The 27,722-nt window shown below is 34.5% G+C and overlaps 4 protein-coding genes across 12 annotated transcripts; 2 read left to right on the top strand and 2 right to left on the bottom strand.

Annotated features, from left to right (window-relative positions):
- Positions 1-381: 381 nt before the first annotated feature.
- Positions 382-8,676, top strand: LOC113496885 (cilia- and flagella-associated protein 57). Of its 2 annotated transcripts, none has more exons than XM_026876263.1 (22): positions 382-565; positions 974-1,123; positions 1,266-1,545; positions 1,635-1,751; positions 1,946-2,103; positions 2,398-2,516; positions 2,594-2,699; positions 2,803-2,944; positions 3,044-3,248; positions 3,481-3,698; positions 3,882-4,030; positions 4,099-4,513; positions 4,856-4,996; positions 5,082-5,222; positions 5,311-5,454; positions 5,874-6,105; positions 6,334-6,527; positions 6,611-6,707; positions 7,200-7,369; positions 7,541-7,720; positions 8,012-8,206; positions 8,504-8,676. In XM_026876263.1, the coding sequence occupies exons 1-22, from the start codon at positions 501-503 to the stop codon at positions 8,621-8,623; spliced, it is 3,738 nt and encodes a 1,245-aa protein (XP_026732064.1). In that variant the 5' UTR covers positions 382-500; the 3' UTR covers positions 8,624-8,676. The 2 variants fall into 2 exon arrangements, with proteins under 2 accessions (XP_026732064.1, XP_026732063.1); XM_026876262.1 differs by lacking the exon at positions 6,611-6,707 and adding an exon at positions 6,870-6,966 and having other exon boundaries at positions 384-565.
- Positions 8,677-8,721: 45 nt separating this feature from the next.
- Positions 8,722-12,065, bottom strand: LOC113496889 (probable very-long-chain enoyl-CoA reductase art-1). Its single transcript, XM_026876274.1, has 5 exons — positions 11,815-12,065; positions 11,380-11,738; positions 11,038-11,254; positions 9,700-9,892; positions 8,722-9,148 (listed from the first exon to the last, which is right to left on the bottom strand). Exons 1-5 carry the CDS (start codon positions 11,818-11,820, stop codon positions 9,021-9,023), a joined length of 903 nt encoding a protein of 300 aa, XP_026732075.1. The 5' UTR covers positions 11,821-12,065; the 3' UTR covers positions 8,722-9,020.
- Positions 12,066-12,626: 561 nt separating this feature from the next.
- LOC113496886 (heat shock factor protein) lies at positions 12,627-22,088 on the top strand. Of its 8 annotated transcripts, XM_026876264.1 has the most exons (11): positions 12,628-12,879; positions 13,528-13,986; positions 14,339-14,542; positions 14,755-14,953; positions 15,028-15,634; positions 15,935-16,003; positions 16,434-16,539; positions 17,346-17,417; positions 17,711-17,789; positions 18,845-18,922; positions 19,601-22,088. In XM_026876264.1, the coding sequence occupies exons 1-11, from the start codon at positions 12,775-12,777 to the stop codon at positions 19,771-19,773; spliced, it is 2,151 nt and encodes a 716-aa protein (XP_026732065.1). In that variant the 5' UTR covers positions 12,628-12,774; the 3' UTR covers positions 19,774-22,088. The 8 variants fall into 8 exon arrangements, with proteins under 8 accessions (XP_026732066.1, XP_026732065.1, XP_026732068.1 ...); XM_026876265.1 differs by lacking the exon at positions 15,935-16,003 and having other exon boundaries at positions 12,627-12,879; XM_026876267.1 differs by lacking the exon at positions 18,845-18,922.
- A 137-nt stretch (positions 22,089-22,225) lies between these two features.
- LOC113496888 (F-box/LRR-repeat protein 14-like) lies at positions 22,226-25,448 on the bottom strand. Its single transcript, XM_026876273.1, has 3 exons — positions 25,279-25,448; positions 23,167-24,903; positions 22,226-23,027 (listed from the first exon to the last, which is right to left on the bottom strand). Exons 1-3 carry the CDS (start codon positions 25,294-25,296, stop codon positions 22,782-22,784), a joined length of 2,001 nt encoding a protein of 666 aa, XP_026732074.1. The 5' UTR covers positions 25,297-25,448; the 3' UTR covers positions 22,226-22,781.
- Positions 25,449-27,722: the final 2,274 nt, after the last annotated feature.

The raw sequence follows: 27,722 nt of genomic DNA, 5'->3' as shown, positions 1-27,722 counted from the left end.
GCCGCGACTTATCTCGGAAATTGCAGAGAGGATGCGCCACTACGGACGACATTGAGGTCCAATCAAACCGTGCTCAGCTAAACGGTGAATGCGCAGTTTCTTTTGTACGCAATCATAGAAATATTTCTACATTATAATTTACGAAAAGCGACAAAAATATTGTACGCTTTTTTAATATATATTTCTAAATGGAAAGTTACACAACGTCTAGCTATTGAAGGTAACTAAAAGGAGTATACACATACTTTGAATCGAAGATTTTTGGATAGAAAACCTCCAAATCATACTTGTATTATTTACAATAGTTTCATGAAATAGGTGCAAACAAAAACGTTATTCAACCACAAGTCATTTTGCAAAAATTGATCAATACCATGTTTCCTTAGACCGGTATCCATGACAACCGTTGCAGTTTGACTTGTTTATAATTCAGTTTCGTATAACTTTTATGGTTGCAAGTCGGTTTTGCAATTATATATTTTTTATCATTTTAAGTGACTATGGCAGTTGCGTCGCCTCCTCATATTTCTGCTCGTATATTCTACGGACTGCGAACAGACATCCAGTGAGTATTTAAGACACGGACGTGCGGGATTTATGGATAATAAATATGTTTATATTACATAATAAACTACAAATATTTGTCAGCTTGCCGCAAGACAAGATAACAATAGATTCTTTGAGCAAATAGACATAGCTTAGGTTATTAACAACGCATTGTTTAATTTATTTTGTGTCTGTTTAAACAATTAGGTACCTGGATTATTAAACAAACTTAGAATGTCTTTATAATTTACTTAATATTTTTGTGATTTCTCTTTAGAAAAATACGAGGCACAATTGGTTTTGTAAAGCTATGCTATCTATTTGATTATTCACCACATCTTATGTATTTACCATCCAGCGATGTGGAATGGGGTTGCACTTATAAGTATTTCACTTGTTTACTATAATGAGAATAATTGTTCCACAGGCACAATGCTCATTATTTGTCTGAATCTGAGATTATTTACCCGGCTGGTGGAGTAATTGTAATCCACAATCATCTTCAGAAGAAACAGAAGTTTATCAGACTACAGGATAAACATAAGCCTATCAAGTCATTGGTTCTTGCTCCTAATCGGTAAGTGAAAATAAGAATGAAGAATGTTTGTGTCATCTCTTAGACCGGAATCTTTTTCTCTGTTAGAAATGCTGAAGATGTCTTGGTCTACCATGGCCCCACCTTGTTTCTTTACGTAACATTTTTCGTACTATTTCCGCAGACGATGGCTAGCTTTAAACGAAATCGCCGAAGAGGGCCAGAAACCTATAATAACAATATACGATCTAACTACATACAAACGACGAAAGATCCTGACAGTGCCCTTCGAACACTCTCAAGCCAGAGAGTTTGCCTGCATACAGTTTACATACGACTCCAAATATCTGGTAGCCATAACTGGAGAGCCAGATTGGTATCTGTACTATTATAATTGGGACAAGGGTAAAGTGGAAAGTCACGCAAAAGCCCAAAATCCAAGTGGGCAGGGCATTGTGGAAAGTGTAAGTTTTGCATCTATAAACAACATTTAATCCACAGTAAACTAATTGATACAAACAAACTTTATAAAACAATCTTCGCCTTTTGCTAGGTACAATGCAATCCCTCCGATGCCACCCTAGTCGTCATAACAGGGCCGTATACTTTCCGCATTATGAACGTCTCCGAAACAGTTTGGCGCCAGTGGGGATGGTGCAAGGCTGAAAATGTAATTGCTCTTCTTCTAATCTAAGCACACTTACACACTTACACTGCTCGTCTTGATAAGTAGATATGTATAACATATTATGTTTAAAGTGTCATTGTATGAACGTCTGTCCTTCGCCCACACAACACAAAATTATCGCATATATCCTACCGCCGCGGTAAATAACGTAATTGGTTTGTTCCACGTGTGGTTAGACTAACATAACAAGCTGCATGTGGTTGACGCCGGACCGCATTATGTTCGGGACGGACAACGGAATGATCATGATGGTGGAAAACGGAGAACTGCGTCAGAACTGCGTATTTAAAGCTGCTGAAGTCACGGAAATGTCCTTGAAGAAAGTTGAAACTGAGTAAGTAAAATTATGTAGGTAGTTATATTTACTGCCAAGTTAAATATCACAAGTTCTACCGAAAAGCAACAACTTCCTGGACTTCCTCGACTTTTTTAATGTTGCATTTATAAATAAATAATAGCGCTTCCGTGTTTTGGGAGTCTCTTCGTTTTTGTGGGATTGAAGTCCCATAGCCTTCGAATACGGTGAGTGCAGCTGTGCTTGCGGACGTAATTCCACACTATAATATATACTCTGTATATAATGTAATATATACAGAGCTTGCTTACATATATTTTTTGCGATTCACAGGCTAGAGCAACAAGAAGGTGATAAAAGCAGTATGGGGTCTAGTAAACAAGATTCAACAAGTGACACTCATGTGGAAGAAGAAACTTACCCGGTCACATCCTTTGTTAATTTTTCTAAAGGTATATTATGCCAGTTCTAACACAAATAATTAGGTTTCTTTAAATAATGGACCTATTTTCTATTTAATTTGTTTCAGGATTTGTTTTTGGTTGTGGACCCGGCTTTGTGCATATGTTTGAGAAAGAGACACTTCACCATTGGAGAAAGAGGAATGTTTTCAGAATCTCGAAAAAGTCTTATAAGTACGCATATCCTATTAACATTTTGGGATGAGTTTCCTTTATTCTCTATCCTGTTTCCTATAAAATAAGTGGCCCTATTCATATTAGAAATCTTTTCGTTAAGACATACCCGAGAACATCCTTTGTGGTCGACGCTGGACGAAATCCAACACATAACGATAGACCCTAATCAAGAAACTTTACTTATCACAACATTAAGGAAACAACTGTATTATGTCAAGCTGTTTGGACAGCACATGCTACAGGTTAGTTAACTAAATATACTACATCGATTCGAACTCATATCCACTAGAAGACAGCAATTGTCATTGATGAACTGAACTTCTGCTTTTATATTATTATAGAATCCCGAGATACCATTCATGGAGCTTGGCCCAGCTATGCATTACGGCAAAATTAATGCGCTGTCAATGTGTGCATGGAAACCAATTTTCATGACGTCAGGAGAATTTGACAAGAGTATAAGGATTTGGAACTACATGACTGATGACGTAGAGATGATCAAATTGTATCAGGAGGAGATCCACTGTGTATCTCTGCATCCAACTGGTAAGATACATTTTAAATGATTTTTACTTCGTAAATTGTGATTGCTATGAGCACTTAGAGCTCATTATGAAAACGAGGTGCTACTCCCTGGAGCCTATTAATGAGTCCGGCTTTGAGATTAATGCTCGATAAATATTTTTTTACATCTGAGCAGGTACTAATATAAAAACCACTGCGACACAAAAAATAACTATCCGGAATCGCATAATTATTCGAAACTTTATTTAACCAGGTCTGTTTGCAATTGTTGGATTTTCTGATAAACTACGGTTCATGGTAGTGCTAATAGACGACTTTGAAGTGATGCGCGAGTTCCCCATAAGAAACTGTAAAAATGCGAAGTTTAGCACCAACGGACAAATTTTCGCAGCAGTTAATGGACAAGTGATACAAATTTTTTCGTCGGTGTCATTTCAGAATGTCTTCAATTTAAAAGGACATAACGGCAGGGTGAGATATTTTTAATTGTTAAGGATTTAGCAAATGCCATGTATCTGAAAAATGTGCTTAATGATTATGCTTTGGCATTTCGTCATTTACGTCTGATCTGATTGCAAGATCTGTTATACGGCTATGTGTGGCTCCTACATTCGTTTCTTTGTTAGTTTTAATTATCTTGTCATGTCTGAATAGATTACATGTTTGGCGTGGTCAGCGAATGATTTAACAATGGTATCATGCGGCACTGAAGGGGCTGTTTACGAATGGAGCATGGTCACCGGGCAGAGAGTCGGCGAAGTCATTCTAAAAACCAACCAATTTAGCTCTTGTGCAGTAAATGGGTAAGCCAATATCCAAACCAAAGGATAGGATTTTATGATCGTTTTGAATGATATAAACCTTTTTCTAGGATTGGTAAAACAACGTACGGTGTTGGATCAGACGGAGAAATCAAAGAAATCGGTTCAAATACGATTAGACGAAACCTGCCCCTGATCGGATGTTCGCTGGACACTATTCTACTATCTAGATCTGACTTGATGCTGTTCATCTCCGGCGGTGAGGGTGGCGTGACGTCTGTACAACTGCCTCTATTAGACAGAGCCATATTTAACGAATTTCACATGCATAACAAAAGAGTAACAGCCATTGCGTTGTCCTACGATGACCAAACCCTAGTATCTGTGGCTGAGGACTCTTCCATTTGCCTATGGAGATTGACAAATGCTGATGGGAGAGCCATAGCTCTCGACAAAGACTTTGCTTACTCGAAGGAAATTCTGATTAGCAAAAAAGATCTGCAGGAGAAAATAAATAACATAAATGTTAGTTATTCAGCTGTACCACAATATTTACAATTGTTTTCATTCTTTATTTTACAATATTTTCTTTTCAGTCATTGTTATCCGTCACAAATCTTTATGCTTTAACTAGGTATATACTCGTATGACTGAGCTATACATTGGATAATTTCGTGTAATTACATACTTGTTAATACTGTTAAGAGTAACAGATAGCCTTTGTTCGTACTTATGAGAAATACTCACAGTAGGTGTCGATAAACCTACTTATCGCGAATTAATTTTGTGAAGCAAGTATTACCCACGCTTTTATCAGCGACCGCATTAATAGAGTAGGTACTGCTAATTGATCAATTGTTTGTTTAGTTGCTGAGCACGCGAATGAGTGAACTAGAAACGGAGCACACGTACCAGCTGCGGCAAGCCGAGGCAACACAAGCCGAAAAACTCAAAGAGGTTCACGAAGGTTATTGCGCTGCGATCGAAGAGCTCAAGGAAAAGAACGAAGTAGGTTTTCGTACCCAACGGAATTCACAGAAAACTAATTAATTGTTAATTCGAATTTAATTAACATGTCAATTTACCTTGACAGCAAATGGAAAACGAGCATACACACGAAATAGGAATGATTCAACAAGATATCTCCAAATTACGATCGGGCCACGAGAGAACTTTGCAGTCTTTGGAAGCCGATTTCAATGTCAGGCTCATTAGTGAGTATGACAGATATCAGGTGAGAAATTCCCCTTGTTCTTAGTAATAGCACCTGGGAACAATATGCTTTTGTACTTTAGCAACTATTTTACTCCGATTGATTACAGAGTCTCGAAGACAAAACAGCAAGAATGCGTAAAGACTATGAAGAGAGACTGGATGATCTGTCTGAAAGCAAACGTCAAGCGCTGAGAGAAATGCATAGTATGTTTGAAGCTAAATTGGAAGAAAAGGATCTCATGCTTCAAGAGGTAAGAACAAGGAAAGGTTCTCGTAATGAGGAGGATGCCCAATGTTCAAAGGCATCAAAGCCGTAGGAACAAAACAAGTGCCAAATGAGACTGATGTCATTTTATACATTTTTGTGGCTTTTTATTTATTTTTCGTCATTAAATCATAGACCGCCTATTTTTGTTTCCATTAGTAATGGCTTACTTATAATAACAATGCTCTAGGGACTGAGCTCGATTCACCTTTAAACCGTAACACCCTACGTATTTCAGGGCGCCCCACTAACCTTTGCTGTGTAATATGTTACTATGTTAATAAACTGGCCTTGGGTACGCGATTTACTATTCGGTATTAAACTTACTTAATTATTATAAGTTTTAATCTAGATCGTAAACTTCTCTTTATACATGAAAACCTAACAATTTCTTTCCATAAATAGTTGCAAGAACAAGCTGATATGGAAAAGAAGGAACACGAAACTATTAAAACCTCAATCGAAGAAGACGCGGACCGTGAAATTATTGAGATCCGAACGGCGTACGAAGTTCAGTTGAAAGAGGAAAAGGATGCCAATGTCAGGCTGAAAGGAGAGACTGGCCTCATGAAGAAGAAACTCATTACAGCACATAAGGATATTGATGAATTTAAGCATCAAATTTCGCAACTTAAAGGTATCAACATAGTTCTCTTCATAGGGAATAAATCGGCTATTTGAAATACTTATATTATTATCATCACCATCTTGTCTTAGTCCACAGCTGGACATAGGCCTTTTTAGCAAACCATTGAATTCAATCTTCAATTCTCCATCTCCAATCCCAGCCTCCGCTACCTTAAGACCATCATGATCCCACTTGTCTACACGGCAAAATATACTTACTTTTTATTTCATTTTATAGCCGAGCACAAACAGTTCCAAAAAGTAATTTCAACTCTGGAACGTGACGTGGCCGATCTGAAGAAAGAAATCGGAGAGAGAGACAGTTCAATACAAGACAAGGAAAAAAGAATATATGAATTAAAACGGAAGAAGCAGGAACTGGAAAAGTACAAATTTGTACTAAATTTCAAGATAACAGAACTCAAAAATCAGGTAAATCTCTTGCAATATCATTTAATTAATGAGATATTTAAGAATTTATCAAAAAGATAACAAAATATCTATGTATAATATAGATTGAGCCAAAAGAACGACAGATTCGAGAGTTAGCGCATCAAATAAATGATATGGAAAATGAAGAGTTAAAACTCTTGAATGTTAAACATGAACTTGGTATGATACCATGGGCTTACATCGTTTAGATCTAATACAAGTATGCTTTTATGCTGTAGGCGATGTTGGCATTATTTACTCATTAGCTCGTAAGAAAAAAGTTACAGCTGTAGATATGTTATTTTGCAAGTTTATTAAAAAATCCTTAACTTCTTATAACAGATAGACCCGTTAGAACGTGATATAAAAGCAAAAAAAGTGCGCATTCTAGATTTGGAAGTTTCTTTGGAAAGTCTTCTTAAGAAAAAAGCTTACCGTGGTAAAATATTACTGTTCTACCTTCTTCAGTTGTAATTTTTTTCGTTGATAATGTAGAGTCACGTTTGCTTTATTTTGCGTGCACAGTAGAATCACTTACTTTTACTTGTCATAAGAAACTCGCATAGAAAATAGTTTTTTTTTGGTATTTTCGATTTTTGTTTTGAGTGTAATTTAGCTTCAAAACGTTTTTAATTTAGAATACTGTATAAAATAAAAAATATTTATTTCCAGAACTTAAAATTCAACAACTCAATGAGAAATTGGGGTCTGCGAAAAAGGACTTTTTGTCAGAAGCCGATAGAAACTTGACCTTAAGAAATACGCTCAAAAAGATAAAAATCGATCTACACAATATGACTGCTGAATTTCAGGATCCCTCGAAATTGAAGTTGGCGGTCAAGGTAAATATTATTGTAATTTTACATTAGCATTTTTTTTAAATTGGCGCCCATACCTTCATTAATAAATACTGTCATGGTTACATATATCTATATGAATTGGACAGCTATAACCTTAACGCTCGAAACTCGAAAGATTTAAAAAGTCGACTACATCTAAATAATCCTTCACAGACGTTATTCCACAAATACGTAGAAGACATAGACTTTGTCCGAAGCCGCATCGCTGACGATGAAGCGGTCCGAGAGTTCAACAGACAGCGAGACCACCTCGAGAAGCAAGTGGCTGGCCTCAAACTCCAGCTGTCGAAGGCCTTAGGCGGGTCTAAGAGCGACATCGGCAAGATTATGGACGTAAGAATACAAAATAGTGTTATTTTTTGCATAATAGGTAAAAAACCCATGAACACTTGATAGTGTCAGATTTACAGAACCAAATCCACTTACGTAAGGTTAAGGTTAAGAAATATAATAACCTTAAAGCAAGGAGTAATACATTGACGTGTCGTTTCGTCTGACCCCGTCAGGTCCCCAGAACAAAATGGGCTATACCATACCCTCAATAGTAATAAATACCTGCAGTCAGGCAAAAACATAAACAAAGCTTTTTTAAAAGAAGCATTAATGCTCTAAATATATTCTCAGGAGAACTGTGCTCTGTTGGCCGAGATCAATAACCTCCGCACTGAACTGAAATCAACTCGAACTCGTTGCTTTCAAATGGAGTCCATCTTGGGTCTATCTGCGCGGTATATACCGCCGGCAACAGCGCGCGCTAAGCTGAAACATGTCACCGAAGACCGCGACAAACTTGATGAGAAGTTCCAGCAAAAGATTGAGGTAAGATTTCAATTGTCGATAAATATTTTTATATCAATACCTCTCTATCATAAAAAAGCTTCATCAATAATGTCGATTTTAATAGTAATTTTGTTTATTGTTTAGATTTGTCGGTCTGAATGAAAACATATATATACGGGACCTTCCTAAACTTTCCATTATTTTCATCTAAGTTTTTTTTCTAAGCAATTTAATGTCAGGAAAAAAAGTAAAAAAAAAAAGTAATTTAGTTCTCAGACAGACCATAAGTATGATACATCTATATAATAGACTACTGACATTGCAATTAATTTGCAGGAACGAGAAGGCGTCATACAAGCATTGAAAGAAGAAAATGAACGTTTACTGGCTAAAGTCAGATGTTTTGAAGATCCCGAAAACCAGTTCTATAACCCTAATTCGTCGGAAAACAAGTAAATGTGTTTATAGTTAATGTTATGCTCCTGAATAATAAATAATAAATAAAACATGTAAATAAAATTTTCACTTAATCCTAAAAAGAAAGATTTAAAAAATGAGGATATTCTATAAAATCTTTTATTAGACAAACATAAAGTTTGTTATTGCGTCGTCTTAAATAATAACATTAGATAGAACTAAATTAACCATATTTTATAACAGAAAACATTTTTTTTTCGAAGTGTAATTAATTAATATTTCTTAACTAAAACATCCATTTCATGCTATAAATACAAGCCATCACCCATTTGATCCCAATCTAACACCAGACCATTAAACTAAGATGTGGAATATTGTGACTAAGATCCCTCGTCTAGTATCGAGCAGTCGCTCATAAGTTATAATAATTGAGTATTTAAAGAATAAAAGGCAAGATTGCTTTACGTCCCTTGGGGTAGTTGCTGAATTCCTTCTGGTAGTTTTTGTGCTTGAGAATCGCCCAAACGGACATCTGATAGCAACCGGCGGCAGCAAACAAACCAGCTGAAAGAAAAAACAAATGATTATGACATCGAGTCCAAATTTGAACAAAAACCTTAGAGAAAAAAAATCAATTATATAAAAGTTACGTAATTCACGTACTTTTGTAAATGTATACTTCGTTTAATATTCATAAATGATTCTCATGCTTAATGAATTTATGTTAATTGCATACAACGCAAGTAAAGTTCATGATGCGTATTCATTATGTTTTAACTTTCAATATCGTTCCAGTTTACGAAATTTAATTATAGTTCTTTTATTTTTTCATGAACATTACATAATAAATGTACGTTGACAAGTCGTCAGTCTGTTGTATTAATATGTAATTCCAGATAGTATCATAGTGATAAAAAGATAAATCGATTAGTAATTGAATTTTGGCCGAAACTAAATCTAACCTTAGGTGTGATACTTTTGCCATTCAAGATAAAGAATTGCCCCGCGACTTAAACATAATTATTTCAACCTTTGATCTACAAGCATACACTAGTATATTTATACCAGCTTCCAGATCTCTTCTATGCAAAATAAAATTTATTTCAAAGCCATACCTGGAGCACATTTGGTCATGATAGTGAAGAATAGCCATGACCCGATCTCGTAAGTGTAGTTTGGACAGGAGACCAAGTTGAAGAGCTGAGAGAAGGGGTTGTTGTCGGGCATCGGGATCTTCCTCACTTTGGTGCCAGGCGGACGCAGGTTGGACAGCAGTATATGGGTGCTCAAGTTACCCAGCTCACAAAACTGAAATCATTAATATTATGTGTATATATAAAACGTGTGTATTATTCTTTACTAGCCGCGCATAGTGGTTTACTTGCGTAAATTTCGTTCTGCCGTAACAATATCGCATTCAAAAGTAGACTGTATCAAATTAACTGTATTTTTGTAGATTATAACTCATTAAACCTAATTATGTACGCATTTCTAATCAGATCTCTTTCTAAATGTTACCTATACCTACTTATTACGAGAATGAGCCACTATTATTTAATATTTTAGATTCATCCCTTATTGAAATGATTGTCCCTTATGAAACTGATGACAAAATATTTCAATTTTCATTATTGGTAAAGGTGTGTTATAGGTGGTTAGTATATAAGGAATTCATGTTCTATAAAAAACTAGAATCGAATAACAGTTATATTCTTGCATATCTCAATCAATTGCTACTCAATGATGAGTGCTTGACAAGTATTTACGTTGTTAAAAATGCCAAAGTCGTCGATGTCGAAAGATTGGACTTTGCGCCGCATACAAGGTTAGAGGTTGTGAGTTAGCAATGACTACAACAAAACTTATTCAAGTAGCTTATAATATGTTCGCATGCGGCGTGTTTATTTATAAAGGAATTTATGCCATTCACGCGATAATTAAGTGAAATCATGGAAGATACATGTGTTGTTACTCTTACGAAAAAACTTAGCCGATTTTTATTTATTAAGAATGATATTAACAATTATTTAAGTCAGCAGAAAACTGTTGGACAGCCCTGCATGATGCAATATTGATTTTAAAATTACATGTTGTTAACGGAACAGTTTAAACAGTCCTATACATTATGATAGTTAGAATGACCACCTCTTTTGAAAATTTTGTCATATGTTACAATTACTATATTACTTCGATATCACTTACTTTTTATTTTACTATACAACAACAAAACTAGGTAGGGTTGAACACAACTAGGTATTATATAAATAAGAAAAGTATGAAGTGAAAACAATGAAGTTAGTTATATAAATCATACTATGATTGTTACATACTTACTGCATAAATAGATGATTGTGAAAGGCTTTAAATAAAATGGGTAGATATAACAGGCAAGAACATCATATGGTTTTAAAAAGAAATCAAATGTATAAATAAATTAAAAAAGTTTGACTTACGATAAATCCACAGAGTCCTACGTAGAAGCAGGTGTTGCAAGGCGGAGTGTAAAGGGGATGGTTGATGTGGTAAGCAACATACAAAGTAAACAGCCAGTAGTAAGCACAGTTCCTGAAGAGGTTGCGTAAAGGCATAGTGCCATGAGAGAACTTGTGGACAAATATGGTCTCCAGCAACCGCTTGGCATAGTGGAAGGACCAGCATGCTGTTGCAACACTGAAAAATTAAAATATACAAATTAAAGTTTGTCCCAAAAATATATAACTTCCTCAAATTATGGAGACAGTGGATAAATTAAACAATTATGCATTTTTAAGTCATTAAATATGTATGATACTTACGATGCCACAATTCCAGGTTCTTCAGTTGTAGTTCCAAACAGAATCCATGGTCTTTTGTAAACCCATAGATAAATTAGCAAGGGTCCAGCATATTCAGCCAGAAACACGGTAGTCCATGATATTTGAGGTCCTAGGTCTTTGACATATAGTTTTGCTCCATCTCGGATATTAAGGGCACCCAGTGTTTCTTCATCCTTTAGAGTTTTTCCTTTAGCATCTAACCTTATTGCCTGACGGTTAGGAGCTAAGGATTTCTTTACGGTCTGATAAATCTTGTCTTTCACATTCTTAATGGTAGTACCTTCATTGACGACTATCTTCCCCAAAGGTTTAGATCCAGAAGCATTCAGGATTTCAATCTACAACATTGTATTTAATAACGGATGCAATAATTATCTGATAGTTAATAGTATTATTCATTAAAATTGTTCTTACCTCCATGTTGTCGGCTTATGTGTAGTATTCAGAAACCTGATCAATATTACTCTCAGTGAAGAACAGTCTGACTAGATAATTCCAATTTAATTGAAATATATAGGTTTTTATAACAAACCCAAAGATATCTTACTAAATCCTTCAACGGATATACTAGATGCCCTATAAATAATGCGCTCTGTACGATTAGCGATACGCGAAAGATTACGGGCACCGACAAACAATCGACAGAATGACACCGAGACCGACAACTTCAAATACCAACAACGTCACCTTACCTTGCGTTTTATTTATTTAAAAAATATTGTCTTCAAACAAAAGTCTTATCATCGCAAATAAGTTGAATAAATTATTGTGATAATTATTTAGACAAAAGATTGATTAAAAAAACAACCTAACCAACCTTAAAAAAATTAAAGTGGTCCTTGCTGAAAAAATACTTTCAATAGATAGAAAATAAAATTGTTTGATCGATTTTTATCTTTGATTTAAAGAAATAAACTGGCGAATGAAATATCTACATTACAGCTGCCATGAACTTCGAGGTTCGAAGTGCAAATTGAAAAAGCCTAGCCATCATTGATAATAATATGATGACCCTTCTAAATTTCTATAACACAATATAAGTTACTTATCCAAAAGGTGTTTTATCTTCGTAAGTTTAGATTTTAATGTATTTGACGACTTATTGGAAATTTATTAAAACTGAACGCATTCATTTTTATAACGTTGGCACTAAACTTATAAATGTGTGTGTGTTGCGTAGGATCGTATGATCATAAAGAGCTCTTTGAATTTTGTATGTGTGCAATAATTTACCGTATTGGTGTGAGTTAATATTTAAAATGGCGATTTGAGAATCATATTCTTGAGTGTAATAACAAAATATTTCTAAAAAATATTGAAAGAGTACTTTAAACGGTAATTTTATACAGTGTTGAATAACCAACTGAGTTAAACATGCGTTCAGTTGTAGAAATTGGGGCCAGTGTGCCCGCTTTCCTCGGAAAACTATGGAAAATGGTCAATGATACAGAGACTAACCATCTGATTTCCTGGAGCCCAGTGAGTGTTTTTATGTTATTTTAACTTACAAAAAGTTTCTACTATAATGTTCCCGATCATTGAAAGGACTCCAAACCGTATTAATGATGTATTTCCGAGTAGAAAGTAATTACGAAAACAACCTAAAAATGTCGCAAGTGACAGATATTCCGAGAAGCGAAACTTAATAAATAAATAGTTTACAGGTCACGTTTTCTACCATGCTTTTGGTGTCTGATGTGAATTAATAAACACAACTGATTAATTTAGGCCTTACTATCATTTTTGTACGACAACATATGTTTCACATTCAGCTGTTATTGACTCTAGTTTGTTATGTTGTTTTTTTGTAGGTATTTTGCTATAGATATAGCAATTTAGCAAATGTTTTTAATATGTAAAATACAAGAATTGTATGATTGTCATTTCATTAAAATAAGGTTCTTGGTAATAAAAAAAGTTATCATAAATGCGTTTTGGGTTCTAGCTGTTACCAGTATAGACTTTCATTAAACATTGTCATTGTTTATTGAAAGTTAGTGTATGGTACGGTAATAAGTACTTGGTTGTAGTATTAACAGTTCCTTGTAATACATGTATCTCAATGGTAGTATTGTTCAGGAATATGTCTAGACCCAACATACTTATGTATGTACATTTACATTACAGAGTGGAAAAACATTTGTTATAAAAAATCAAGCTGACATAGCAAGAGAGCTTTTGCCTCTTTACTATAAACACAACAATATGGCAAGTTTTATACGGCAGTTAAATATGTATGGATTTCACAAGATCACTTCTGTTGAAAATGGTGGCTTACGATATGAGAAGGATGAAATTGAATTTTCACATCCCTGTTTTATGAAAGGTCATGCATATCTCTTAGAGCACATTAAAAGGAAGATTGCCAACCCTAAATCAATAGTAACTAGTAATGAAAATGGTGAAAAAGTTCTTCTGAAGCCAGAGCTGATGAACAAAGTTTTAACTGATGTGAAACAAATGAAGGGGAAACAGGAGAGTCTGGATGCAAAGTTTAGTGCCATGAAACAAGAAAATGAAGCTTTGTGGAGGGAAGTGGCCATTTTAAGACAGAAACACATAAAACAACAACAAATTGTGAACAATGTGAGTAATACATTATAAATAACACTTGATAAGGGATGTGGTCTATGAGGCATAGTCAGCATCAAAAGACTGTCTATTGTATTAAGTTACATAACAATTTAACTTAGTCAAATGCAATAAAGTGCTGTCGTAACTTTAATACAAAAAGTCTGGATATCAGGACTCCCGGGTCACTGAACATCAATGACTCCAATTTCAAAGTATTCTTTACATTTTGTACAAATAGTTCATTAAAATTTGTTTGCACTTAAGTTGTGTTATAATTTATTGCTATTAAATACATAAACATTAAATTTTTGCTCATTAATGATTGTTTATCAATTCATATATAAATTTTCTTATATGTTTTCAGCTCATACAATTCCTGATGTCCCTAGTACAGCCAACCAGACCACCAAATGCCAGTGGGAACAATGTTGGTGTGAAGAGGCCTTATCAGTTAATGATAAACAGTGCCGCTCATAATTCTGGTACAGATGGCTCTTATCCTGGGAGATTAAAGAATATGAAACTGGACAAAGATGCAAATTTAGAAGAGTTAAGTGAAGATAACCTGGTAAGTATTTTATATTAACTAAATTGTGAATGTAGTCTTGCTTTTGCTGTAGGGTTAGCAATAAAGTAATTTTTCCCCAAATGCAAAAAGATAGCTCTTGTTACACCATAACTCATAAGTGTGTTAACTCACATATAACAACTATTTAGGAAATTGTTGAATTAGAACATATTGCAATATTGTTAATTTATAATGATCTTGTTTCTTCTCAGGAGGATGGACCCACTATTCATGAATTGGCACATGATGATATCCTACACAATGAGAACAATCAGGAGCCTATATCTGCCGCAGACTATATAACGGTGGACATGCCAAACATGACCAACCCCACCACAAGCCGCAGCCCTGCTGATCCTGCCTCATCCATGTACCATGTCACTATGGAAGATGGAGAGGACAATGAAACAGGTACTTATTCATTTCCATTCTTAGTGATATACTATGTAAAAATAACCAAACATTAATTAAAAAAATATTTTCAGGAGCAAGTAGACTTGTATACCCCATAATCACATCAGCATCCCCAACACCAGTGACATCCACGCTAGACCAAACTACAACAGAACAAGTGGCCAACAATGTAATGGGCTCACCATTACCAGTTGTCATCAAAATTGAAGGCCACAACATACCATCAAACTCCAAAGCCCGCAATAATGTAGGCAACAGAAGCACAGTCACATCCTCAAGCAAAAGTCTGCTCTCACCAGAGAACTACAACACAATAAACCCATCAGCTGATTTGAAGTTACCAGCAGAAATATTTGCAAGTGATGATTCAGTGAGTGACGCTGGTGTTGTGGCTGCCGAAGATATCAACATGCAAAATGCACTACAAGAGCTGGTTGATGAGTCCCTTATAACTTCCTCAAAAGACAAAATGCTGGGTGGTATTAACATTAAATTGGAGAGATTAGCTGATGCACAAAGGTCCAAGAAGGAGAAGGCAAAGAAAGGCAACAAGGCAGCTGAGAACAACACATTGAACCTGGCTGACATCAAAACAGAACTTCAGGACGACTTTGACTGGAACAACATGACTCTCGCAACTGTCAACAACAATACAAATGTTAACAGGTTCCAATCAAGGTGCTTACAACTATTTTCATATTTTTTTTCGTTTTACTTTTTTCTGTTCTTTTTTTTGGTTTGTTCACTTTTTATTTCTTACGACCTTGCTTAAGTGTCGTTAGTAGAGTTCAGTATTAACTATAAAAGTATAAATATGGTTAAAAAAATCCTTCAGAGATTTTGTAATACCACTTGAAGTGCCATTGAAATTAAACTAAGTAGGCGTTTTACTTGTGGTATGGTAAGGAAAGTTACTTGCAAGTGTCAGGGTTTTTCGTTCATGTTTTGTAAGGTAATAATGCTCCTATTAATATTCAGGAATAGGAGAGATAACATCAGCAAAAATCGGGAGGAATATACTTCTCTCTTTGGAACAAATTCAAACAAGTATGTGAAAATCATGATAATAATACAGTAATCCTAACCATGGATTACGAGAATTCTATAAATATTTATTGAATTTCGTTTTATTACGCTTCAATAAGTATCTATATGAAACTAACAAATTACAAATATTTTGCTTTGGTAATTGTAAATAATTCCTAAAATCACGTTAGCTATGGTTAACCAATTTTTTAAGTTCCTTTATTTTAGTTCAATTATAGATTTTTTTTAATAAATTGAGTAACAGGTAAGTTATAGTGATACCTTATTCCAAAATGTACTTGTCTGGTTACTAATAAGCTGTAGAATGCTTTAAACTTGTCTGAGTAAAATCAATATGATATTGGAATTATGCATAGGCCTGTATCACATGTTGTATAAAGAATTATCCATTGTACCAGTAAAATTTCAGTAATGGTTTACAACTTTCCAGGCATGATATCGATGACCATCTGGAATCTATGCAAACTGACCTTGAATCCTTAAGGGACCTGCTACGAAGCGATTCTTACGCGTTTGACACCAACACATTACTAGGGGTATGTATATTTTTATTTGAATAAATCACTCACATGTTTCAAGATCATTGAATAGACAATGTTTTATATAAATTATGATAATCGTTGATACATTATTTATTTTTGTAGAATATGTTAATTTTTTCAGTTTTTTTTTAACTTGTTAAACTGTTTTTTTTAAGCATGTCTCTATATTAGCCATCAAGTAGTTTTTTTAATAGGACTTTTTGTTTTTCATATACATATTTTGATAGATCCAATATATTTTAAATATGCGAATTTATCATAACATAATATCATATTCGTATAGTACTGTCATATGCTTATCTTAAAAGTGTAACTTTGCAGGAAAGATAAATCTACTTATCATTCATTCCATTACATTTTGTATTTATTTTGCAAATTCGACGACAAAAAGAACGCGACCATAAAAATCTCACATAAATAGTATTCCGCACACGCACACTAGCTTACTGTGAAGCGCAGTGTAAACATTGATATTTATATTTGTTAGGTTGGTAGCACTGCTAAAGTCACGTTGCAGGCAACGTGTTGAGACCGCGTGTAGAGCCTTGTGCGGCACGGCACTCACCATTCTCTCGCACACAGACGTATGACTTCGTAATACAGACCGGTTCACTTGGAACGATCCCGAGTTTATGTAATGATACATTTTGTGACTATGCTTGGGTAATTGTCCATCTAGGGTTTAGTTTTACACCGATCATTAAATAGAATTATAAATTTAGATAGGAACAGTTTATCTAGGTTTAATTAATTGTAATTCATGGATAAAATGCATAAAAATATTTTTGTATTGTCCATAGAGCGCTGATGCAAGACTATTACCTACGATGTCTCTCGCTATTCCTACCTGTCAGCCTACAACAAATAATTATGTAATAGTTATATTTAATCGACAGGTCTTACAGATGCTACATAAATATGAAATTATGGATATTCTATTGAGTAAAAGCCGTCCATTACTTCCACAGCACAGAACTGATGGTTTAATTACTGCAGCTACAATTTCTTTTGGCTAAGACGTTGCTGGAACTTGTAGTTTGAGACCTTTTTTTTATTTTGGTATATCCGTCATTTATTTGTTTATCATCGTATGTAGTTCTGTTCGGTATTTGGTATGTTGGTCTGTGAGGCCTTTCACAGTTATTAATGATTTAACGTTTTCCAGTTGTTTGGATCCGATGATCCATTCTACGGCCTTCCCTATAACGCAATGGACGACAGGGCGAAATCTGCGGCTAGCAATGGTAAGTTACCCCTTAGAATATAGTCCCATTTAACGTATCTTTTCAAATGACATCCCAAAAGAAGCTGAGAATCTGTTCAAATTAAACATTCTCCCTACTGCCCGTATTGCTGTGTGTATCTCGAAGGTTGCTATTTCACTCATAACGCATATTGAATCACTCGCCTACAGACACGACGCGATAACTTATTCGCTTACACAACTGCAACACATACATACTAATGGAGCTTGTAGGTACTTAGCAATAGACACAGTTGAACATAATCTATGTCCAGAGTGTATGCCGTTTTGGTTTGACATAATGTAATAAGATCAAGCGTGTGTACCTACCTACAGCATCACCCAAACAGAAAGGCATATGCACAACTCCATCAACTAATCATTGCGATCTGAAAGGCCTACATACCTGCATGTATTTTCAGAGTTATATTTCAAGTTTATGTTAATTGTAGATACTACAACCAAACAGTATCCGATGATTGATTTTGATTGGCTGATCGGTAACAGCGAGGCCTCCCCTGCAAAGTAGCCTGTTGCTACTTCATCTTTCAAGATTTTTTGCAACGCTGACCGCGTCACGGCCACTTGACGTGTTGGATTACGTATTTTTGGTAAAGGGTTAACATAGTCGTGGTTTCGGTCAGTGCTTCGGATAGGTACAGTCTGTCGCGACAAATGTGACCTCGTTAGAACTCCAGACTTCTAGGTCAACTCAATTAATTGAAACGCACCTAAGCACAACAAAATTATGTTTAAGAATGTCATATCACATCAAAATATTTTCTACCAGGAATATATTTTTCTAAGAATTATACTTTCTGATTTTACTACTGCGTTGTATAAATTATGTTACATGAGTTAAAGTAATTCAGAAACTTATGTTATAATAAAAAAAAAGAGGATGTAAACAGCTGTAATGTGGTTTTATATCCAAAGATGCATCATTTTTGCCGCGACCTATTATAGTTGTTACGATCACTTTAAGCAAGACACTGTAGTTTATAGGAATGTTGTGTAATGTGTTATCTGTAATTTATATTTTATTGTTAATTAAAGCAAAGAAGCAGAAAGGTGAGATTTCGAATGTAAGCGGTGATGACTCTCGCGTCCAGAACCTGTTTTCAGAGGACACTGGTAGTAATTCATTTTACGCATACCTAACTCAAAAGTAGATGTTTTAATTATAGCATTTTGCACGAATTAACTGTAGTAATCAATTTCTCTTGTGAAACTGGATCGGAAGATCATTTTAAGTACATTTTGCTGCCTATTTTTTTTTTCAGAGGCAATTATGTTTTAATCCTTCAGCATCGATTTTTGAATGTTATGTTAGTACTATATTGTTTTTTCATATGATAAAGCGTATATAATTATGTTTGATTCATTTGTTTTACGCGCTTTGAAGTCCTATTACCCTCGAAACCTGCATTTTCATAGAGTTTAATTTTTTTGTTCCATTTTGTTTATACACTTTGGGCGTGGGTTGTATGTATATTTAAATCTTACGTAGTTTTTTACTATAAGTTAGCATTATGTTTAGGTATGATATTGCTCTCAAAGTTTATTTGTAAAATTAAGATTTATTAACTATTATGTTTATGTATTGAGTACCTAGTTAAAGAATGCTTTTTATTAGCCGCATGGTTGACTATACATATAATGTTGATTTATTACACATTTATAATTATTGTTATACATGATTATACCATATTTCTTTTTTTAGGTTATGATAATGAATTAGTATGTAGTTAACTGCAGTCGGTCTTAAATCGAACTAAAAATATTAATACTATTTTTTTGGGCAACTTTCAGTTGAAGGGAATCAGCTAATCTCGTATACAGGGAATATTCCAGACTTTGAGGATATTAGCATACCAGATCTGGAGTGCGATAACTCTCAGGAGCCGTGTGTGTCGCCCAGCAGCTCCACGCTTAACACGCCGCAGATGCAGATACGGTCGCCCTCTTTCACCTTGAAACCCTAAGGACAGCCTAGGACACGAACCGACGAGACCTCGTCTAACTTACAAATTCTAGGTATTTTTGCTTCGGTAATACTTACGTGTGGTCTGATTTTGAAAACTGATTAGTGTAGTCTACGTATAAAACACACAAGCAGAAGGATCGGTATAGAACAAGAGTTGCGTGGAATAGAGATTACTTTAGTAGCATCAAAGTATTTACTTTATGCAGTGCAAAAGTTATTAGCAGCATATACTCGCTCCGCCTCGCGCTCACGCGTATTGCTTTAAGCAATTTATAAATATGTAATTAGTGTCCAATTTGCCAACATAGTTAATATTTTATTGTTATTTGAGTTCGCCTAGTTCAGCACTCCTCTTGATCTGCACTGATCCTAATAACCATAGTATATATTGTATTAAATACAGTTTTATTCGTCAATTTAAATTATTTTTTAGTTTCAAAGTTATTGAACTGATTTTATTTAACTATTTTTGTAACATTTGAATACGAAGATATAAAACAAATGGGATATTACGTTGTCATGTTCATTACAATTACTTTGAAAAATCAAATTATACATTGTGATTGATTATATTTTGCTTTGATAAGATAGGTAGCCATTTTGAAAAAAAAAGTAACCAAAAAATCTAGTTGTAAGTATTTCGTCCATCTATAAGATATTGACACGAACTGGGAACGTCGCGGGCAAAGCTTTTTGTTACAAATAAACTGTAGTTACCTATTTTACGTCTGTATTAATTATGTACAGTTAAAAAATTCTCGTGTAACTAATACCTTTCTGGCTTAGTGCTGCTGTTGCCGTTGTGAAAAATTACGCCTCCAAGTGCCCGTCTTTTTTCCACAATTGCAATAGAAAAGCTTCAAAAGAGAGGTCTGCCTCTTTATATTGTTCTCACTGTTTAATAGTAGTTAATTATGCCTTTCCCGCGGCAAAGGTTCCTTAAACTCATTTGCGTAATGCATAACATCAATTACACTATGACAATTCCACAAATGTTAGTTAGTAATAGTCGAGCATGTGATGGTCGCTACAATTGCTTTGGTGCCTTATTAAAGATTGAGAAACAATGTCTAAAATAATATGAACTTTTCAATAGTGAATAAATAGGAACATTTTTAATGTAAAGAAAACTTGGCTCAATGTTTTTATAAAAAATAGTTTAAAAATGTTGAAATATTCTTACGTTACGTGCACAATATTATCAAAATATTTTTGATTTGAAACACTAGTGTTATGAAGACGCGCGGCATTAATACGCAAAGACCAGTGGCACCATTGCAAATATTTAGCTATTGTTTCATAAAAGCTGCCACTAAAAAGTCACAAGATCAGGACTACTATTAAAAGCCGAAACTGTGGCAGCGCATTTATCCTACAGTTATAAGAGGGTTTACCATTTTTAATAGCGGGTGGTAACGCGAGTAGCTCAATTAAGACTTAATTGTACTTATGAGCAATACATTTAGCAGACATATCCTTTTGCCTGTCGATGTGTTTGACAAATATCCCTCGGCCTTTTTGTTTGCTTTAGAGACACTTGTGAGGTTTACTTTGGTACAAATAAACCATTTTTGTTTATTATTTAAAGCAGTGTAACTGCAATTGTTGATCCAATGAACAGGGATATTTAATATATATATACAAAATTAGAAAAAAAGGTTTTAATAATTCGCTCATGTGTATAAATGCTATTATATGTTTTCCTCTTTGTTGACAGATTATATACTTTGTATATATTAGTTCCAAGTATATAAATCATTTATAAATATATAATGTTATGTAAGTCTTAATTTTAGGGTGTTAATTAACCAATTATCTCAATTTGAGGTAGAATACACAGTACCAAAACGCTGGAAATTTTTTAAGTATTATTAACGTGCATTTTCTGATATGCATGCACAGCAGCAACATTTTGTGTTACATTCATCCATATTAAATAATCAGATGTTTGAAATTGTACATCTTGTATAGTCTGTATTCTAACATTTTATTTTTACAACAAACCCTTTTATTTTTAGACCACTGTAACAAACTGAAAACTCATTGTTAAGTAGGTAATACTGTAATTTAGTACTTTCCTTATAGTCTGCAGAACTACATATATCAACAAATTTATTATTTAGCCGGTATATATACAACCACAATAGTTTTAGTTACAATTAATTTTATTTTCTACAGCCATTGTATTATAACATTAAATATGTTTATGAACAAAGTTTGGTAAGATTAAGGTAAATCAAGTATGTAAGAATACATTATCTATGTTTAATATAAGTTATTTTTAAATTCAATGTAATAAAATATTGAAACCTACTAAGAATTTTATTTGTTAAGTAACACCTGCACTAGTTTATTCACTGTTCACAAGGTATCTAAAGGATACTTTGTTTTAGATACCAGAACTGGCTTTGATGCTTTTGACTATTTTTATAGTAAATAAAACCAACTTGTAAGTTGTTAAAACTCTTTATTTCATAGCTTTCGGATTTGTACTTAATAGAGATAAGATATAAAATGTTATCACAGCAGCGATTAATTCCTATTTAGGAACACATCTAAATTAAAATTTCAAATGTAAACATTGTTGATTGTAATATTAAGATAATAATTTAACATAAACATTAACCACATAATATAATAATACCGAATCTATTTGTGAACATCATTGTCAACATACATGTCCACTGTTAGCGCTAACTTTCTAACGTTTTAATTTGGCTTAGAGCCACTATACACAGTTAAATAAATAAAATTACACGTTAGTCTGTAACAACATTGACCTTGAGGCGCTCAGTCGGCAGTAAAAGTGATACTAAAGATAATTACGCTTGCAAGATGTCGACGTATTGTTCAGATAATCCAGATCCAGTTACTTCCTACTTGGAGAACAATTGTTTCATAATATTGGTACAATGGTAACGAATCAGTCATCGACTTGCAACATTTTAATAGTTGAACTGACAATGTTCAACGCAGAACTATTGAATAGCGTTGTTGTCAAGGAATCTAATGTAAGCGTAATTTTCTCATTAGTGCAGGTAAAAATGCTGGCGCGGGAGCTCTGTTTTTCTGACCATCAGCGATATATGGCCCTGGCTTGGACATCAGTACAGTATGCAGTGAAGGTAAAGATCCGATTGAACATGCAAGCTCAGGTGACATGTTGCGACAGCCTTGCACATCCAAAAACTGAAGTTTTCCACAGTGCATCCTTACAGCCTCCAATGTCTTATCTGTAAGCTGATTACAACCCTGAAATAGAGATAAACGTCGTTATTACGACGGATATAAAGATAAAATAGATGTATGTTATGCAAAATGACTTGACATCTAAAGTGCTATTTCACGATCGCGATGTCGCCAAACTATTTTTCAATTCTTTTCCACTTACCCGCAGTTCAAGTTGTTTTAATCTCTTCAAGTCTCTTACTATTTCATTCACAGCTTCATCATTCAAATTATAACAATCTGTCAGGTTGATATACTCAATGCTGGGACAGTTCTTGACTAAATGCTCTATCCCTACATGTGTAATTTGTTGACACCTACTCAGGTTTAGAACTACTAGTTCCCTAAAGTTAAATGCATAGGTCAGGCTCACGTCTGTTATTCTGTTGCATCCTCCAATGTCTAATTCTTTAAGGCTTTTAATTCGAGCTAACGAGTAACCTGTGTATGAATCCATTGATAGATTTTCACACATACGCATAACATCTCGTTTCCGTCTAGCGTCGCGAACTATTTCTTCTTCAGCTCTTGATCCTAGATGTATTCTAGGCGTCGCATGTGCATCATCGTAATTAGACATTATAGGACGATCTTCTCCAGTCTCTGCTTCAACTTTTCCCATACCAGTCAACCCAGCATCAGAGACCTTATCGCAGTGACTCATTTTCAAGGTTTGAAGTAAGAGTTGATTCTTGAAAATGACTTGAATAGATGTGTCAGTTACTGCATTAAAACAGTAGCTCAAGTTTAACGAGCGTAAGTTGGGTAGGCGTTCCGAAATCATGATGAGACCAGTTTGATCTAAATTCAATGAATTGATGTCAAGTTCCTCAAGCCGTTTGTTCTCTTCTTTACAGATGCCACTTTCCAGACCCTCCTTAGTCAACAGCTCGCATTGTGATATATTTAGTGATTTTAATTTTGTTAGCTTATGTAGTTCACTTATACCCAGATCAGTGACGGCTCTACATCTTTGAATGTTGAGGTATTCTAAATTGACTAGATTGTTGCAAATATGTACAAGGGATTGATCAGTCACCCTAGTGCACAGGCCAATATCAAGTTCTCTGAGAGAAGTTTGATAAGATGTTAGAGCTAATATGCCTGTGTTGGTGAGTTGATCACAGGAATGTACTTGTAATGATTCCAACTTTAAATTTTCTACTTCTGATAAAGATTTGAGTGCTGCTCCATCAATCAGGGTACAAGAAAATTGCAATCGTTTTATCTTTTCGGCTCTACTGATGATCAGTTGCAATAGGAAATAGAATGTCAAAACACTTTCTGACGGATTCTGAAAAATATTGGTACTTGGTGGGTAAAACTTTTTAACCAAGCCAAGATGAAACTGGAGGGAGCATGCAGATAAATTCAATTCTTCCAAAGCAGGAGCAGCAGATATAAATCTATGAAATAGTGCATCCGTCAAGTACTGATTGCCTGATAAGCTTAATGACTTTAAGTTTTCTAAATTATGTGTTAAAAATCCTTCTGTTTTACCCTCTAACAGGCGTCCGGACATAAAGAGTTCCTTGCAGCTTTGTACATTTAATGTTTCTATATTTGTACATTTTTGTAAAATAAACACAAATACTTTTTCACAAATATCACAGTTTCTTAGGGTCAAACATTTGATGTGTTCACCCATTTTGTTCCAGAAATCATTTTGCTTATTTGATATTTCCACTTCATTGAATAAATAATTATAATATATGATAGGTGATTCCTCAAATATATTCAGGGGTGAGACCAGTTCATCAGTCAAAGGTGTTTTGTAAAATACAGCTACTTTATTCTTCAAAAAGCTTTGATCATTTGCTGCTAGGTACCAGGCACGACAAGTCTCACTAGCTGCTTTTCTATCAGATTTTGGCAAGTACTTAAAAAGATAAACCAAAACCTGGAAATAATTACAAAATATTTGTAAATGGACAGTAAAATATGGTGACCAAACTGATTCAAAGGGAAGGTAAATTTAATGGGTAAATTTTTGATACTCATTTTCCCCAATTCAGTCCAGTATTTTGAGCAGTGGAGGTTTTTGATTCTTATTATCACTGTTTTACTTCATTCAATTATTCATATGTTTGTATAGTAAGGTAAAAAAAAATGTCGCAAAAGTATAGTACAACTTTGGGGCATCCCAAGAGACAAAGAAAAAATCGATATCACGTGAAAAAACGACGTGAAAAAACGACGTGAAAAGACGAACAAAGAGAATTTTAATCAATTTGATAAAACACAGATGTTTTACTCTTAAAAGTCCAGTACATACCTCATATGGAAGCTCCATTAGTTCTTCTTTTTACTACAATAAGTGAAATTTTATTCTTTATATAAAGACAATTTTATGGTCACATTTGTGAATGTACTGAAATCCAAATTATTTCCGTGTTTTTGACTCTTTTGATATTGACATCTGACACTTGCGCTTAACACCTGACTTTGACAGTAACAGGTACGTTTTTATATGATTTGACGTTTCGTTTCACAGTCTGGTTTCAATCTGCCTTAAAAGGCATTTTTTTTTAATAAAATATTGTTGCACGTGTTGATGATTTCAATTTTAAATAAGTTTGCAGCAATTTTTTTTCAATAAAAAAATTGCGTGACTTTAAACTGATATAGATAAAAAAAGATAAACAAAAATTCCCATTCGGTCTGAGACATTTTGTTAGCAATTCTTTTACTTTGGTAAGTAATTGTTAATTTCTTACTGGCACTTAATCAGAACTGTTGAGGGCTTGAAAATGAAGGCAATTGTAAAAAACGGTCAAGCGCGAGTCAGTCTTGCGACACAGGTTCCCTGCCAATGGGACAGAAGAAAAACAGATTGGCAAACAAAATTTAACAAGCGTTGCTAAACCTGGGTCTTTATTTTTAGTATTTGCTGTTATAGCAGCAACTGGGGGCATGCAGTATTTATTATGTAGGAACGTTTTTCCTATCTTTTTTTATTTTCCAAGTTCAAAATGGAACTAGCAGATAACTTTTTAAGGGGGTCGCACAAGATAATATAATCATTCCTATCTTACCTTTTTGAATAACATACCATGCATTCAAAATCATACATTTATCCCCCTCAGCACACTGGACGGGTCTGAAACAGATTTTTATTATATCAAATGAATTCAATTGTTTTTCAATCGAAGTAAGTTATTTCCAGAACTTGGTGATCGGCTTTGCGGTATCTCCATGCATTTATCTCCCGAGCAATGGTCCGTAGGTATCTCTTTCCATTGGATCCTGGTAGTGCCGACCTTAGAAGGGGGGGGGGGGCGGCATCATGTCATTTATTCGAATTAGCTTACTAGTAGCACTTTTTGAATGACAAAGGACAGCACCCAGATTCACCCACCCTTTACCGCTTCATAAGTGCCTTTGCGGCAGGAGAAGCCAGAGTCGCGCAGAGTATGCGCGAGCGATCCCGTGACTCTGGCTAAAGCAGTAGAAGGGGCCCGGGGTGTTTTTAGTCGGTGGAAGTCCGACATATCCCCACGCCGTGCCCTCGACGTGGGTTGAAGACATTAGCGTTTCACCCCGAAAAAAAAAAAAGGAGAAGCGGCATAACTAGCCTAGCCGTTCCTTTTTTGATTAAATATACCTACTGATGTCATGTACAATCAATATAAATTTCACAATTTTTTAAAGTTGGTAGAACACAATGAAATTAAACTACAATTAATTTTTTGACTACTAAGACGAAGGTTGGCTTCTTAAATTTTTGTTACCGCTATAACAACAACAACAACGGCCTTTTCATCTATTGCAGACGATTAATGTGGCGGTAACAACAATAGGTGATAACAACATATTTTAATTAACGTTCATAAAAGGGTGGTGACGATTTTTTTAATATATCAATATCGCGAGTTTTACTCAAAATTGATACACTTTTTTTCTTTATCTATAATTTGTTTAAAAACGCTAAAAATATATATCTACCATGCACTGCAAAGGAACATCTGAATAGGTAAATTATATTACAAAAAAAGTAAAGGTAAAGACGGACATTCACTGCGTACCCGTAATATTATATTTTGATGGTTAATTGACATTTATTGGTATTGTGACAACTCCTTGTCTCTTGCAGATACTGAGCGACTATCGACGTGATCTTAAGTAGAAGTTGGTCTTTTTAAACAATAACTGTAAATAAAAACTAGAATCAAGTTATCCAAACAATGAAAACAAAACTACTTTTAATTAATTAGTCGTTCTTATTACCCTTGTCCCTTAATTTCTAATGCGTTAATTCAAAATACATTAAAACTGTCACTATGTCGTATAAATTCATAAAATTGTACAATTTCATCGTAAAAACTTTTATTTCTTGTTCCATCATAACATACCCTATATTTTTCTAGACCTGTTAAAAGTAAAATTAACAAACGCTTTCCATTACGAACTATCTATAAACATGAGATACCAATGTACTTTCAAACTTTCAATGTACTATTTCCAAAATCTTTCAAATCGGCATAAATATTGGTGTGCACAGCACATGTCTTATGAGTTTGCGCGCAAGGTTACAATATTGTTATTGTCACTTGTTGGGCGCCAGTAAGTTCAGTACGCGGGGAGATCCGCGCGTTCGGCACGTGCCCCGGCCGACTCCCGACTACACACACTTTTACTCTCCCGATAAACTTTACCGCCAATTTGTAATAAACATACGTAATAGTGTTAAGAAAGTTCAGAGTGATTGTTGACAGTGAA

Source organism: Trichoplusia ni, chromosome 8 (assembly GCF_003590095.1).
Source record: "Trichoplusia ni isolate ovarian cell line Hi5 chromosome 8, tn1, whole genome shotgun sequence".
Lineage (NCBI taxonomy): Eukaryota > Metazoa > Arthropoda > Insecta > Lepidoptera > Noctuidae > Trichoplusia > Trichoplusia ni.
The sequence above is the reverse complement of the archived record's forward strand: the minus strand, read 5'-3'. Positions and strand labels throughout refer to the sequence as shown.